The sequence below is a fragment of the Diprion similis genome, chromosome 10 (genome assembly GCF_021155765.1).
Source record: "Diprion similis isolate iyDipSimi1 chromosome 10, iyDipSimi1.1, whole genome shotgun sequence".
Taxonomy (NCBI): domain Eukaryota; kingdom Metazoa; phylum Arthropoda; class Insecta; order Hymenoptera; family Diprionidae; genus Diprion; species Diprion similis.
Genome location: NC_060114.1, coordinates 9,262,405 through 9,277,053, shown reverse-complemented (window position 1 = coordinate 9,277,053; position 14,649 = coordinate 9,262,405). Strand labels below are relative to the sequence as shown.

Genomic DNA, 14,649 nt, shown 5'->3' with positions numbered 1-14,649 from the left:
AAAATAAAGTTATAACCACGTATAAAATTAGTTATAAAAAAGCTACGCGTTGGAATTGCTATTCTAAAGCTTCTTTCAATTCTTATTAGATATTTTTCTCAAATTAAGTTAAAACGAAGTATGCTGACAGCCCGTAACACATCGCCCACCCTCTACTTTCGCATATGTGTAAACATACATGAATTCTCTCGTGGTGCCGAAATCACCGCGGCCTCCGACAGAATTCACTCCAAAGATCTTATCTGTCTTGACGGAGTGGAGAAAAGGAGAGTGAGAGAGAAAAACTATAGGGAGCTTCGGATCTAGGGTTAAAATATGTATCTACATCCGGCACGACATACGTAGTAAAGTAAGTCAGACAAATGCTCCCAATTCAGCGCGCGCTTGCTGTTTCATTTAAATAACATCAGCATCGTAAGCCCGTCTAGCTTTTATCTCACCACTGCAATATTACCGACATTATCTCATTAAATAACATTTATTGTTCCTAAATTTAATAATATAAAATACCTAAATCACAATCTCGTGCCGCCACCCTATGCTTGCCGCGACGGTGGCCTCCAGTCTAACAGGCTCTCCTCGATCGTCAACGCTCGTTTATTTTACCCTTGCGTCGTCGAAAGACGACCGTCTTCACCGGATGCGACTGGGTATTATTTTCGACGTGATCACGATAGTAGTTTTTCTACAAGACCGCGTTTCGGCGCTTAAGTTTTCCACAGCCGCGTTTCGACATCGCACAATCGTTTAAGAGGGGGTAAAAATTTGTAAAAACGCAAAGAGACAGAATAACGTTATGTGTGAGATGAGAGTAACAACAATAAATCAACGGGGAAATTCGTATGGCATCAAAATATTTGTCATCCAATGATGTGTGTAACAACAAACGACCGATGCGTTTGCCTCTGGGTTGCGACAATGGTTCATAACCCGGGGTAAACGCGTTTCGGTATCGAGATAAAGTAAAATCTATCTACCTAAAGTCTCTGCCGTTTACTGCATAGAGCGCTTACGAACTAGGACTTCCATTCGTCGAACGGAGTCTTCGGGCGGTGCGAAACATGGAGGAGGAAGTAGAGGACGGGGAGTGGGGCTAGTTGGCCGGCTGGCCGCTGAGTGCCTCATGAAGAGCCTGCTGCTGGTCCGTCGTCAGGGCGCTTATGCAGGCCTGGAACATCGTCTCGTTGTTCTGAAAAAAATACAATACGTGAATACAGGGTTTACTATCTAACTACCACCTGACAAATATTACATTGACAAAGAAATATCGACGAATATTTGCGCACCTGGATCTGTCTGACGATACTGAGAATCCTGGCCATTACGGGATTTTCGGCCGGCACCGCGTCCTTAAAAAGCGCCTCGGCGAAGAAGCTGATTAGTCGGGGTAAATTTGCGTTGTTCAGTCCCAGAACCACGGGATGATTGCTTTCTATCAGGTCGCAGAGGTAGCCGTACACATGCGGTGCCTCATCCTCGTCTTCCACGACCGGCAGCCACGACAACCTAATAATGACAGAAATGTAACGAACGATTTAAGGCATCGCGAAACCCGAGAAACCCGTTTAGAAAACTTACCAATGGGGTAGCATGTCGTCGACGTTGATCGCCTTGTTATTGTATTTCAGTATCTTCGTAACTGCCGAAATCGCGTTTTCCGTGGGATTAACATTCTCCGGCGATCTGGACTCTGGGTCGTTGATGACCTCCACCAACCTCGGCAAGGCCTCGGCGCAGGCTTGGGCAAAAGCCGCACCACCGTACTGTCCGAGCACACCGCAACCATAGGCGGCTGCCTGTCTCACCTCCGCGGACTTGTCGGAGACGTATTGTATCATCGGCCGCAAAAAGTACTCTTGATACTTGGCACAGTCTGACCCACCAAACTCTATCACATCGTCGAAAACGCACAAGGCCCACTGATGATCTGGCCATGAACGTTCGGGAGCCAGGAGGTTCACGAAGTGACCACAAATCTGATCGAAGTATGGGAAAAACGCGGACTTGTGCGTTGTGAAGAGAGCGTGTAGTATGTCAGCGATTTTACTCAGCGTGTATATATCCTCGTTGTCCTCATCGGCCAGCTGCTCTTCTACCATCTATGAAATATCAACGAATTTCTCTTCACATATTTATTTATTAATGCAGTACCTTGAATCGATGTGAATTCTTAAAGAAAAACTTATACCATAAATAATGTGCAAGAAATAAAAACGAAATGAAGACTTCTCGTTAACGTACCTCATCGTAATCTTCGTCTTTGCGTTTTTCCAGCCTCGCAACGGCTCTGTCAAAGTGTTCGTTCAACAATTTGTCAAGAATCCTGAGGAGTTCGGCCATTTGTTGCGTACCCAAACACCCGGCGCCCAGAGTCTCTATACACTTTGCTAGGGAGAATAACAACTCTAACAAAACTTCAGACTCGGGCTCCGTGTCTATGGCCTTTAGCAACTCAGGGCAAATGTACGCCCACATACCTTCCAGGTATTGAGGTCCTGAAACAAGAAGATGCGAAGTGAGTCAAAACGAACCTCAGTGCTGAACGAGACGAAATTGACCGAAGTGCGAGGACACACCTTTGATTTTGGCGCAGTCCAACAAGCACGGCAGGCTTTCTGCGGCTGCCGTTCTGACACCGTCGTGGAAGTAGAATTTGAGCATGGGGACCATCAGTCTGACGACTTCTTCGGCGTAATCGGCAAACCCATCCTTCAATTCGCGGGCATAACAAACAAGCATTTCGCAAGCCGAGGCCTTGTCCTCCAAACCTGCTGTCTTGATGCCGAAATTTTGCTGCTCCCCCAGGGAAACAAATTGCCAGTCCAAGTCTCCCTCGACACCTTCCATGTCTTCATTGTCCAGAAGGGCTACCTCTGGCTTCATCGCTGCTGTGCGGAGAACTGGGCCCATCACCAACGGCAAATATTGTTCGAACTGTTTGCCTGGTGCAAAGGAGACAGAAGTTCAAAAACTTTACCAGTGATAAAATTTACGGTTTGGGAAAAATTTTAGGGCCTGTGAACAAGACGTGATAAAGAAACTTACCAAGAATTTTACAAATCCGAGCCCATGCGGAAATGAGGTAGCTAGTCTGAGGATCATCGTCTGGAAGTTCACCTTCCGAATGTGTCTTTAGCAGCATGTCCATCACTTCGCTAGCGTCGGTGATAAACTGGATGGTGGGAATTTCAGTTTTTTAATCGTGATCCAAGCAAAGCATTTCCATTATCGAAACAAACAAAAACAAATTACTACCTTCTCTGGTCCGACCGCCAGGCCGATCAAGCTGACGCATTCAATGGTCTTTCCCCTGAGCATTTTATGCTCTTGTTGATTTGCATTCTGGATAATGTACTTTAGGCACGGCATCAGCCGGTCGTAGTAGGCCACAAACTGTTCCTCGCACGTGTCGGCGACCGAGGCGATCGTAGTCACAACCTAACGGGAAAGATCGTATCTTGAATCAGGGATAATCAACTCAACGTTGAACCAAGTTGTACAAAGCAGAAAGAAAACAAGGAGCAGTTGTATCGTTTGATCGTGGCGGCAGATTTCTAAGACATGAAAACGAACCGCTGACAGTAACCAAAAGAATTGATATCCTCTTCATAAGTGACCGATCAAATCTGAAGCGAACTCATCGGTGGATTGTGAAGAGGTAATTTTTTGCCCTCGCTCTCTGCTGACAATCAACTAGTTGAAAAAAATTGTTTAGAATCTCTTTCTTACCTGTTCTAAAACGAGCTTCGTGCCTTTTTCGACCAGTTCTTGGAACTTTGCCGTAAGTATAGATTCGAGCTTTGCCATGATGACATCAAGGTAAGGAGTCATGATGTTCTTTGGACAGTCTTCGCTGAAGTTAACTAGCGCTGCACCGGCATGTGCTTGCACTCGAGGGTTCTCATTGTCATCTAGCACCATTAGTAGACCAGGTATTATTTTGTCATGAAACTTTTTTTCCACAATCGGCGCGAAGTCAGTCGACATTTGTCCTACAGCATTACAAGCGGCGTAACGGACGCGTGGATGCTGAGAATGAAACGGAGAAAAAAATTAATTGCACATTCACCCGATAGAAGAGATTGCAATTCCAAGTATTGCTGATTATTACTTACTGGGTCCTGAAGATATTGTATGACTCCATCCATGATCTGAGGTAGTATGGCCTCCATCTGCTTATGGCAACCTTCGCCGACTGCCGATATGGCCATCAGAGCTGCGTGTCTGAAAGACGATATTAAGCGATTTGCAAATGAGAAATTTGTCATGGTTTGATTATTTGCAAAATTAATGTTCTTCTCTTTGATAGAAAAACAAGTTGTTTTGTTTGTTTCAAAGTGCTGGCCATGATGGAAAACATCATGGTCTGCATATCGAAACTTCCCAAGAGGAGCTCTATATCCGTGTCGTCAAAACGACGAACCTGGACAAGATAACGTTCTCCTAGGTTTCTCTATCATGGGTGTAACGCTGCTATACACATTAATCGAACATAGCTGCTGACTCCACATGAAGCGTACATCGGTTGCAAAGATAAATCAATCGTCAAAATCTCACCTGTATTTCCAGTCTGTGTTGCTAAGCATCGTTGGAATGTTCTGTACAATTTGTGGCAGCATCGTCTTGCCGCCAAGGCCACATGCCAGTCTGTCTAAGGCGCTCTCAGCAACGACGTTATTGCTATCGTTGTCTTCTTCGATAATCTCATCAGAGAAGCTCCACTCCTCATCTTCCTCGAGATCGGTCATCATCTTGAGCACGAGCGGCACCAGAGCGGCGATATATTTACCTCCAACTTTGCGCACCATGGCTGGTGCTGTTTCTGCCAGTGTGACCAAGACTTCAAGTGCTAGCTGTCGCCAGGAGTCTCCCATCTCTTCGTTAGAGAATATCTTCATGCACATCTCCATAATGTTTTCCAACTGGGGTCGCAGGAACTTTGGCGTCGACTCTGCCAGGTCGATAAGAACCTTGAGCAAAAATTCATCATCTTGCTTCTCGACTGACTGCGCCATCACCTGGACCACTGCTGGCAGCAGCTCCGAGAAATGTTTCTGGATATTGGTCTCCTTCTCATGCAGCATGATGAAGGCGCCGATTGCCCGTACTGCCTGAAATCTCACCTATATTTCCCCACAGAGAATAAGCAATGTTAAAAAAGTTTGTGTCGGGTTATATATTCATGTACGAAGATAGAATGAAAGTAAGAAAAGCGTTAGTCAATAATCAGTACTTGTAAATGGATCATTTATTTGCTCCGTATCTGTCTGTAATTTAACACTCAACAAGTTACAGTCATCAGAAAGCAGATATAATTTGGGGAGAAATTGTGAATAGTGGACAAAACTTTACATCCACTAACGTATCTTCCTCCCAATATATACATTACATACATGTGACTCACTTCGTAATTCGTTGCATCCAGCACAGACTGCTGTAACATCTGCTTTATTAGATCCAAATAATGGGCTTGCTGGTTTCCAAAGACACCAGGTACAGATCTACGTGAAAAAAAAAATAGTAGATTTAAATTAGTCACTTGTTTCTTACGTGAATGTTACGTGAATCTTACGTGAACATGCGGAGAGCACTCTCTTTGAGGGCAGGGACTGGCCCATTGGCGCACTGGAATAGGAACTGAAGGAATTCTGGCCACTGATTGTTGCCATCGTCATCGATAAGATTTCGTGCAACTTCGGCAGCAACTTCGCATACCTTGCGTCTGATTGTATCGGCTTGTTCCGTTTGAACGGAAAGTAAGATTCTCTCCTTCAGCTGAACTTGAGCTTCTGGCGGAATCTGAACAAGAATTTGTTCAAAACTGTTGTAACAGCGACATTATGTGCAGTCAAAAATTATTTGAACTATTCATATGGTGGTGTATGTTTCGAAACTATGACTACGCAATGAGAAATACGCAGCCAACTCTCAGAAACGCCTTACAAGGGCCTCGTTATCCCAGCAATCAAAACGACAGATGGGAGAAAGGCTGGACTCGCAAGTTCATCTGCCATGGGTGTAACGCTGTCAAACTCATTATCCGAAAATGACTGCTGACTCCACATGGCAAACTAAAATGAATATGCAGACGCAACACTTATGCCTATGCATATTTTTATCAAACTTATTCTCGGCAAATGTCAAATGGTCAATGTGGGAAAAATAAGACAACTAATTTCAAGTTGACAAGACGAAGTTGGTCAGAGGCAATAGAGTATTCATGCTGAACGGCACAATTTTGTAAACCTGCTTTGTTGAATATTTTTGATAAATGAAACCAGGCTATAATTCACTTACTTTAGGATAAAAATCCATAAACTCTGAAGAAAACAATCTTCGTAGTAGGACCGCCGCCATTGCACGCATTTCCTCGGCGAGCGTAGCATTGCAGATCGAGCCGAGCAGGAATGTCACCTTGTTCTCCACTGGTAGGCTATTATACGCTTCCTAAAAGGTACAAGTTACAAGAGTTACTCATAAAATGAGCTGCGTTACAAAATCATGTCTTGTATGATTTCTCTTTGAACTATGCATCGCGTCAAGTTGAAAATCAAAGATTAAAATGAATTCAGAAGAAAAATCAGGATAAAAAAAGGCACTTCTATCTCTCGCATATCATTGTGCATACATGTGGTTCCTGACCGACACGTATCCATGCCTCTCCTGTGTATGTATGTACATACAAATAGGAAGTACGTGTTTCTTGTCAAGCCATCGCGCAACATATAGCATATATCAATAGGCAGTATCACTAAGATCGTGTGAGTCTGTCATTGACGAGGGACACGAGCCGATCATGTGGACAGAAGGCGAATTTGGGAATCGCGATGAGAAGTGAGGTGGATGCGCGAGGCGTGCGAGTATCTCGCGACATATACGTATATATAAACTCAGGGTGCATGACTGTGCCAAATCGCTCGGAGCGCGTGGCTCGGACAATGAATTGCGCGTCGGTAATCTCGGACGCAGATGATGTGCTTATTGGGAAATCGGAATCGGGGCTCGAGGGATGCGGCGGCATGGAGGACGGCATGCGGCGTGGCCATGGTCGTGGGTAGAAGCGGTTTGGCGGGCCGCGCAGCACGCGCCACCATTTTGACCTTTCGGTAAAATGCAGGACACCTGTCAGGCCGCGAAGGGTGGTTTGATATAAGTAGACGCGGCGAGGGTGTTACGGTAGGCGGCTGAAGCGGTAGCGTTGGGGTCAAAAAAGGGCGACGGCGACTCGCGAAGCGACCGCATGTTGGCTTCTCTCTCGTGACAAACACGTTGCCGACGGGCGTGCAGCCGCGTTGAATCGCTTGTATTTCAAAAGCAACGACGTGTCCCAGTCAAACCGGGACGTCGCCTTCGCAAGGGGGAAATAAGGAACGCCGTTACGTACCTCGGCTTGCGTCCGGACATCGTTGTCGGTGCTTAGGAGTGTGTTTAAAAGCTGTTGGAACTGCTCGAGGTCTGCCGCCATTGTCACCGCCGAACGAATGAATCACTGCGCAAGCACCTCCGAGTCGATCGTCATGCGGCGACACCGACAGCTACGACTTGCCGCTAATACCACGCCGGAAAATTCCCCAGCTCATCGCCGGGAACGCCATCCTTAATGCTCTTTTAAGATCTGATCACCCTGGTACGACCAGAATTTCACCAGATAGCGCTTCGGGAGCTACAGGATTTCTAGTTGGATGACCTCTAAAATTCAAAATTTAGGGTCTTTTAAAATTCACTAGGGGCATCTGCCCATATGTACCGAAATGAACCAAAGTATAGTTAACGTGACGCACAATGTTGTTTGTGGTGCATTCTCAGGACGAAAACCATCGAATTATATTGCATTACATCAAAACGCAACCGATTCAAATTTTAGGAGCTAAACCGCTCAGCAGTTCATTTGATATAATTTTGATATTTTGTAATGTATAAGTTTTTCTAAAATGTGAGGTTGATACAGAAACGGCGAAGACAATAGAGACGCGAATCGGAATTTTATTTTCAATTTCCCATATGCATGCCCATGCTCGGAGCCGACAGACGAATTACATATACAGTAGGTTACTTGTCCAGTTTTTTTTCCACTAGGTAAAAAACCATAGTGGTGAAATCTTGTTTGACAACAAATATGTAGTATTGAAAACACTTCAGTCAGCTTCGTCCTCTGTGGTGGTCTTGAGGCTTCCAAAAACTTTCGACGGAATGGCTTGTTTCTCAACTGGTACATCTAGAAAAACGAGTCAACCATCAAACTTGGGATATTGATGTAACAAGACTTTGTAACTTTCGTTCCTAGTAAACAAGATGTAACACTATACCCTCTTCAATTTCCTTCTCTTCATCTTCACTGTCATCGTCCATGTCAATGTCTATTTCATCTGGATTGTTTACTTGAGGTTCGGACCTTCCAGCTCCTTCCGTTACTCCTCGTACAAATTTGATATTGTCTTTGAATCCAGGTTGCGCAGCAGCGTCTGAAAAAAGAAACGATAATTAGACATGAGTAATGTTACGAATTTTTCTTCAAGTTCATACGCCTATCCAGAGACTGACCTGTACTGGATGGGGGTATCTTGTTGTCCAAAAGTCGCATAGCGTCACCAGCGCCGGCACTGTCGTCGATAGAGAGATTTGCCGCACTGTTAAGCATCTGTGCTGACATCATGTTCACTTGGGTGTTGTACATTGCTTGCACGCTCCTCTTGATTCGCAGCATTTCCCGCATCGTGTCTTCGTTGCCATGGCGGACTTCAAACTCTTTCCAAACTTGCCAGAAATTAGATGTTACCTGAGGAACAAGAACCACTGCATTACTTATTTGCTTCTCATACAGAGCATTTAGAAACATAACTAAAATAAATTTAAGTAATTCGCTCACCCGGGGATCGCATATCTGACTGCAGTGAGCGTAAATCGCCCTCGCCCGATCGACTTCACCGAGCTTAGTTTCCATCTCTGCAAACCGGAGACACATCTCCCGCGTATTTTCTTCATTCAAAACTTCAATCGCCTTCTCATAGATCTGCCGCGTCTTCGGTACTCCATATATATCAGCGGCTTTCTTTATATATATGTTGAACATCTGAAAGGATTGAAAAATTGAGAGAACTGCACCCTAGAAACTTTTACCAACTCTTTCGAACGCTGTAACCCACCTCAAATTTTTCTTCTGGTAAAACGGCGCTAGTAGCTCGCTCGTACACCGACATCGCGTGTCTTGCTAAGCCATGTTCCTCCTCCAGCTTCGCGTATAGCAAGTAAAGTGCTTGACGAATAAAAAGAATTTTAATGTCGTTTAAAATCAGAATGGACAGACTTTAGGCAACATTTGATATACCTATTCAATTTTAGAACAAACTTACCCTTGGCATACTTTGGCGGGCAATGTTCCAAGCATTGTTCAAACAGGTCGCGAGTTCTTTCCAATTTCGTTCCCTCGTATCGTTTCAGGAATTTGGTGAGGTACGTGTTCCATATGTCGTATACATTTGGCCATTTGAACAGAGCGATACCCTTTTCGTAGGCCTGAAAGAAAGAAGCACAAACGTGGAAAATTCCGAAATATGCATATACAAGGTGTATTGCTATATACTGTGAGATTAAAGAAATATGCACCCTGAAAGCTTCCTCGAAATAGTTATTCTCCTCCAGAAATAGACCATAGTTTATGATGATCTGCGGCGTCGCAATTTTGAGATCTATGATCTTGTCATACACAGCCTTACAGGTCTGAAAGAGAAAAATGCATCTGCAATCAGGAACTCGACGTTGACCAGTTTTATTGACAGTCAATAGACATATCAAACGGCATACCTTGAATGTGCCAAAGCTCTCCTCGAGATCAGCGTACATGGACCAGACTTTCAGTGACTTGTACAATCTCATTTGAACGGTCTCAGTCTCGTCGTGATACGCGACTTTGCGTGAGGGCATAGTGGTTGCCTTGTGCATGAGCTTCAAGGCCTCTTTGCAATTGCTAGTTACAAGAAAAAGGAACACCATAATTACAGTACATTGTCTAAAAAAAAATGTCGACTATTTTTAATAATCGATACTTACTCGTGCCTAATCTCCATTTCTGCCCACTCGCACCAAACAGAAGCAAGGTCATCAACCTTGGTGTAAGCGACATGCGTCGCTTTTTCAAACACGACTCTGGCATCTGCAATTTGTCCGTTCTCTTCATAGAATTTGGCAAACGCAACCCACAGTGTGTGTAGCTTGCCGACTGCCTGTTGCGGCAACACTGTTTGAACAGCCTCTGTGTACGTGTTGATTATCTGAGGAATTTCATCTTTGTTAGTGAATTGATCAAACAAGCAGAGGTGTTACTGTTTCTTCAACTTTCGTTACCTCGTGAGGTTGCCCCTCGTAGAGCATGACTCGTTTGTGCCATTCTTGTACGTTGTGCGGGTTTTGCCTAAGCAGTACACTGTTCAGCAGCAACAATCTTCTTTCCATGAGGTGCTCAAATCTTGCTAATCGAAGTTCAAGTTCAATGTCATCTAGAAAGTCATGTAAATTATAGACGATAGATAATCTCACTTGTGTCATTGAGCCAAGAATTTCAGACTCACCTTCTTCGGTTGGATTGGGATTTTTGGCAGCATCCTCCATCCGCTTGCTGAGGCTGAGTTCCTCAAACTGCGCATAAGCGTCAAACACTTGGGTAAAATCCCTGACGGTGGAAACTGTTTGGATGGCTTCTTCGTAGATATCTCTGGCCTGTGGAAACAACAAACTTTTGATCCAGGCACAAAGTTCTCGCCCAATGATTTGCAAATGGGGACAAGATACTTACTCGCTCAAAAAGGCCACTACGAACATAATAATCAGCCAAGGAATTCCACAGAGGCCCCAATTGATCAGTATATCGCCTCAGTCCACCTCTGATTATGGCATCGACGTTCAAGGATTTTATCTTAGTAGGATTCTTTGATATTAGGTCGCAGAGCTCGTTCCACAGTTGATGGTTCGATTTACCATGCTTCGACACAAAGTCGTCCTGGTTTACAATTTGGGCTAATTTGAGCGCAGCTTCGTCCAACCTTCCCGTCGATATCAAATACTCTATGTACTCCTCCGCATCTTCTGGAGCTAACTGTAACGATATTACTTAATCTGTATATTCTTTAAGTAACATTTCACGTTTGCCTGAAAACAAGTCGATCGGAGAGTACTCACCTTCAGATATCTCCTGAAGACACGTACAGCCGTTTCATATACATTGTGTTTCTTGAGGAAGCCAATGTAGAGTGGCCAGACACGATGATGCTGTGTGATTGGAAGAGCCCGAAGCGAGCGATCGAAGACCTGACGGGTCCTAGTAATGTAACACTGATCAGTCATCAGAGTGCAATAGTCCATCCAGATGCGAGGCATTTTATGCATGAATACAAGTGCTCGCTCAAAAGCATTATTTACATCTTCGTAGAGCGGGTCTGTTACGCAGCGTCCCTTCAGTTGTTTCACCCTTTGGCGCAAGTAGTTATACCATAGCTTGTAACTACAAAATATGTTTATTTAGTGACCGTTTGAAGTATGGGGCAACTGTTTGCTCACCTTCCCGGCAGCTCCTTCAGGGCTCGTTCATAGACAATATTAAGGTTAACGCTCTTCGTGCTCTTCAAGTGATCAATGTAGCGTTGCCAGTGCTTCACGGAGTAAGGATTTCGCAGGATTTCCTCTTCGTACGGCAGATCTTCCTCGTTCTGCGAGAGATAACAAGGAATGTTGATTTCTTTTTGAGGTTATGTTTAGTTACCGACAAGATTTAGAGCGTATACTCACGAAAACGTAACTATTCCCATCGGAATCTTCTCGCTGCATCATATCTGCCCAAATAATAACCAGACCCGGCTTTTTTTCTCTTCAAATTAGCAACAATGCAACGTAACTGACACACGTATACCGTCGTATTTAGTATAGCACGACCTAACCTAGCAAGTAACACCGCGTCGACCGCGTCAAACAAGCCGAAACTACCAAAACGATACAGATGCGGACTAAAGTAGATGGGGAATCGTTTCGTTAGTTCCAAATCTATGGTAACCGCGACGACACCAGAGGACGGCAGCCCTGTCGTCGAATGTCAACCGCAAGAATTGGGGTTGAACAGTTTCGCATTCCAAATTATACATCGCTTGCAATGAAAGCAACGCAAATCAAGTTCCTGTGCTGTTTGTAAAGTAATTCTAACAGTAGAGGTAAACAAACACATTTTGAGTATTTTCTCTTCCGTTTTATAGTGGAATTACCAGCTGCATCGTTTCTGCAATTAGATGCGGATTATACGCGTACACTTATACATGCACCCGACTATCGATTCCTCCCAGTTCCTCTTATATTCGTTTTTATATATTATTTTAAGACTATAATTTGACCATCATCAATAATTCGCGCATTACATAGTAACATGGCACTTGTACAAGTACAGACGGCAAATAAGGAGTCAAAAATGTGTATCCTTGGGTATTTTGATCGCTTAATTATTATATACTCTTGCCATGTGAGATGCCTACTGTGAGAGTGGCTCATACAATATAAACAAGGGTGCGTATTTTCAACTTATAGAATATGGATAGAAGCTGCTTTCCTCGCCTGCGAGCTAATTCTTTATCGTATATCGAAGAAAATTGATGCACTCAGGAATTCTGACACCAGTTTGTAAGAATTAATAGGTATAATAGAACTACGAAGAGGTGTTAAGAGTTCGTCAAAACCTTGAACGCGTGTCTATAACGCACTTATTTATAAACGCAGCTCTGCTTAACGCGCGCGCTGTATGATATTGTCTAGCGAGGGACGGCTGAGACAGCACCCGCAATATCGCAATAATTTTATGTATATCCGCGCGTAAGAACTTGCATAATTATTTGAACGACGGTCTCGCCGCCGCTGCCGCCGACATACATTTATTCTGGGGTAGCATCCTTCCGCTGCTGCTGTTCACCTCGTTATTCCTCGTCGACGAATATCGAGACAAGACTTGTACTCTGCTGATCGCAAAGAAGATCAAACACGCTCAGGTAAGGTGTAACAATCGAGGTGAGTCCGTTAATTAAGTTTGAATTTGCACCTGCGTGACGCGAGATCTCGCGCCGTTTTTGGGTGCAGAGTGATAATCATCAGTTTCTAAGCCGGAATATTAATCATGCCTCGCAACGATACTCTGTCATTTTAATTAATCTAATTACTCGAACACAATCTGTTCAATTACATAACTCGACCGGCCTCGGAGTTTTCAATAAATTGAGAACGCGCGCGTGATCGTCGGTTGTATAAATTCATGCGAAAGCGTATCATTTAACGGCCGGAATTGGACGGGCGCCAGTAGATCGTATAATTCAAAAATAAAATTCGCCTAGCTGCGCGAGTTATCAGCTCTACTCTTATACTGCTCGTGGCTCAGAAACCTACGACGACTGACCCTGCTGTCGGTTTTTTAGGCACCGAATCAGGAATCACACGTTAGCGAAAAATCGAGAAGGATGACTGTTACACTGTGGGTCGTCGGCGGTCCCGGGTGCGGCAAGGGCACCCAGTGCGAAAAAATCGTTGCAAAGTACGGCTTCCTTCATCTTAGCAGCGGCGATCTTCTTCGGGACGAAGTCGCCAGCGGCAGTCCGAGGGGCGCCCAACTCCAGGAACTCATGTCTCAAGGCCTCTTCGTACCATCCGTAAGTTGTGGCACACTCGGCTTGAATTCCTAAGGAGTTCCTTTTTATTTCCTTGTCTGTCTTCGGACAACATCGAAACAATTAATTACCGCGTTCTCGTCGCAATTTGAAACGTTGCATATGAAGTCAGAAATACATCTTTAAAAAAATCGTATTCAACGGTTTATTTTATTAATCACCATTTGTACAGGACGTCGTCCTCGGACTGATTAAAGAGAAGATAAACAAGGGAAAGGAAGACAAGGTCCCGGGGTTCCTGATCGACGGATATCCGCGGGAACTTAGCCAAGGGCTGGAATTTGAGAAAGAGGTAAAAATTTTGCTTTCACCATTATTTTCTGGCTGACCAAACACATCCGCCACGCATATATCCAGCGTCTAATTTTTCTATCGTAGATCGGGCCGGTGGACCTAGTGCTCTTCTTCGACGTGGCGAACGAGACCTTGACAAAGAGGTTACTGGGGCGTGCGGCCTCGTCGGGAAGAGCCGACGATAATGAGGAGACAATCAAAAAACGCATAGCAGTATTCAACGAGAAGAACGGACCGATCGTCGAGCACTACAAGGACAAGGTTGTCAAGGTACGTACATGCATACAACGCATGTGATAATTGGAGTTTCATAGCTGCAATAAATATTTACACCGATATTCAATTCCAATGATTTATCGTAACATTTTTCGCTAGATAAACGCCGAGGGCGCGGTCGAGGAAATCTTCGCCGAAGCGAGCAAAGCCATAGACGCCGTGAACAAGGTTTAAATTAGAATCCGCAAAATTCCCTAATTTTCCCCTTCATCATCTCATAGACATAATATAGGATTTTATAGCGAATTATTTACTCACTTGTCTTTCCTAATATCACAAAACCCCTTCACGCACATTTACACCCCAACGACGAATAAAGATAATTGACTAGTCGAAAGATTCAATTGTTGTTAATTAATATCCATAAAAATCAGTAGCAATCATAGGCGACGGT

General features: G+C 44.3%; 3 protein-coding genes and 1 non-coding gene across 5 annotated transcripts; 1 reads left to right on the top strand and 3 right to left on the bottom strand.

Moving 5' to 3' along the window:
• Window positions 1-717: 717 nt before the first annotated feature.
• Window positions 718-7,547, bottom strand: LOC124410794 (importin-5). Its single transcript, XM_046889411.1, has 14 exons — window positions 7,385-7,547; window positions 6,298-6,447; window positions 5,573-5,799; window positions 5,405-5,501; window positions 4,558-5,123; window positions 4,116-4,224; window positions 3,730-4,029; window positions 3,256-3,438; window positions 3,046-3,172; window positions 2,577-2,942; window positions 2,242-2,495; window positions 1,579-2,099; window positions 1,287-1,506; window positions 718-1,189 (listed from the first exon to the last, which is right to left on the bottom strand). Exons 1-14 carry the CDS (start codon window positions 7,463-7,465, stop codon window positions 1,094-1,096), a joined length of 3,297 nt encoding a protein of 1,098 aa, XP_046745367.1. The 5' UTR covers window positions 7,466-7,547; the 3' UTR covers window positions 718-1,093.
• LOC124412029 lies at window positions 5,247-5,376 on the bottom strand. Its single transcript, XR_006929753.1, has one exon. It is a non-coding gene; the product is annotated as a small Cajal body-specific RNA 8 (non-coding RNA).
• A 349-nt stretch (window positions 7,548-7,896) lies between the features above and the next one.
• Window positions 7,897-12,034, bottom strand: LOC124411037 (pre-mRNA-splicing factor syf1 homolog). Its single transcript, XM_046889878.1, has 15 exons — window positions 11,779-12,034; window positions 11,551-11,699; window positions 11,173-11,494; window positions 10,790-11,089; window positions 10,566-10,713; window positions 10,342-10,493; window positions 10,048-10,268; window positions 9,802-9,964; window positions 9,604-9,717; window positions 9,351-9,513; window positions 9,144-9,253; window positions 8,867-9,070; window positions 8,542-8,776; window positions 8,307-8,462; window positions 7,897-8,215 (listed from the first exon to the last, which is right to left on the bottom strand). Exons 1-15 carry the CDS (start codon window positions 11,818-11,820, stop codon window positions 8,136-8,138), a joined length of 2,559 nt encoding a protein of 852 aa, XP_046745834.1. The 5' UTR covers window positions 11,821-12,034; the 3' UTR covers window positions 7,897-8,135.
• A 31-nt stretch (window positions 12,035-12,065) lies between these two features.
• Window positions 12,066-14,587, top strand: LOC124411057 (adenylate kinase isoenzyme 1). 2 transcript variants are annotated; one of them, XM_046889917.1, is made up of 5 exons: window positions 12,066-12,194; window positions 13,437-13,667; window positions 13,858-13,977; window positions 14,064-14,249; window positions 14,355-14,587. In XM_046889917.1, the coding sequence occupies exons 2-5, from the start codon at window positions 13,479-13,481 to the stop codon at window positions 14,427-14,429; spliced, it is 570 nt and encodes a 189-aa protein (XP_046745873.1). In that variant the 5' UTR covers window positions 12,066-12,194; window positions 13,437-13,478; the 3' UTR covers window positions 14,430-14,587. The 2 variants fall into 2 exon arrangements, with proteins under 2 accessions (XP_046745873.1, XP_046745872.1); XM_046889916.1 differs by lacking the exon at window positions 12,066-12,194 and adding an exon at window positions 12,853-13,016.
• The last annotated feature ends 62 nt before the right edge of the window (window positions 14,588-14,649 follow it).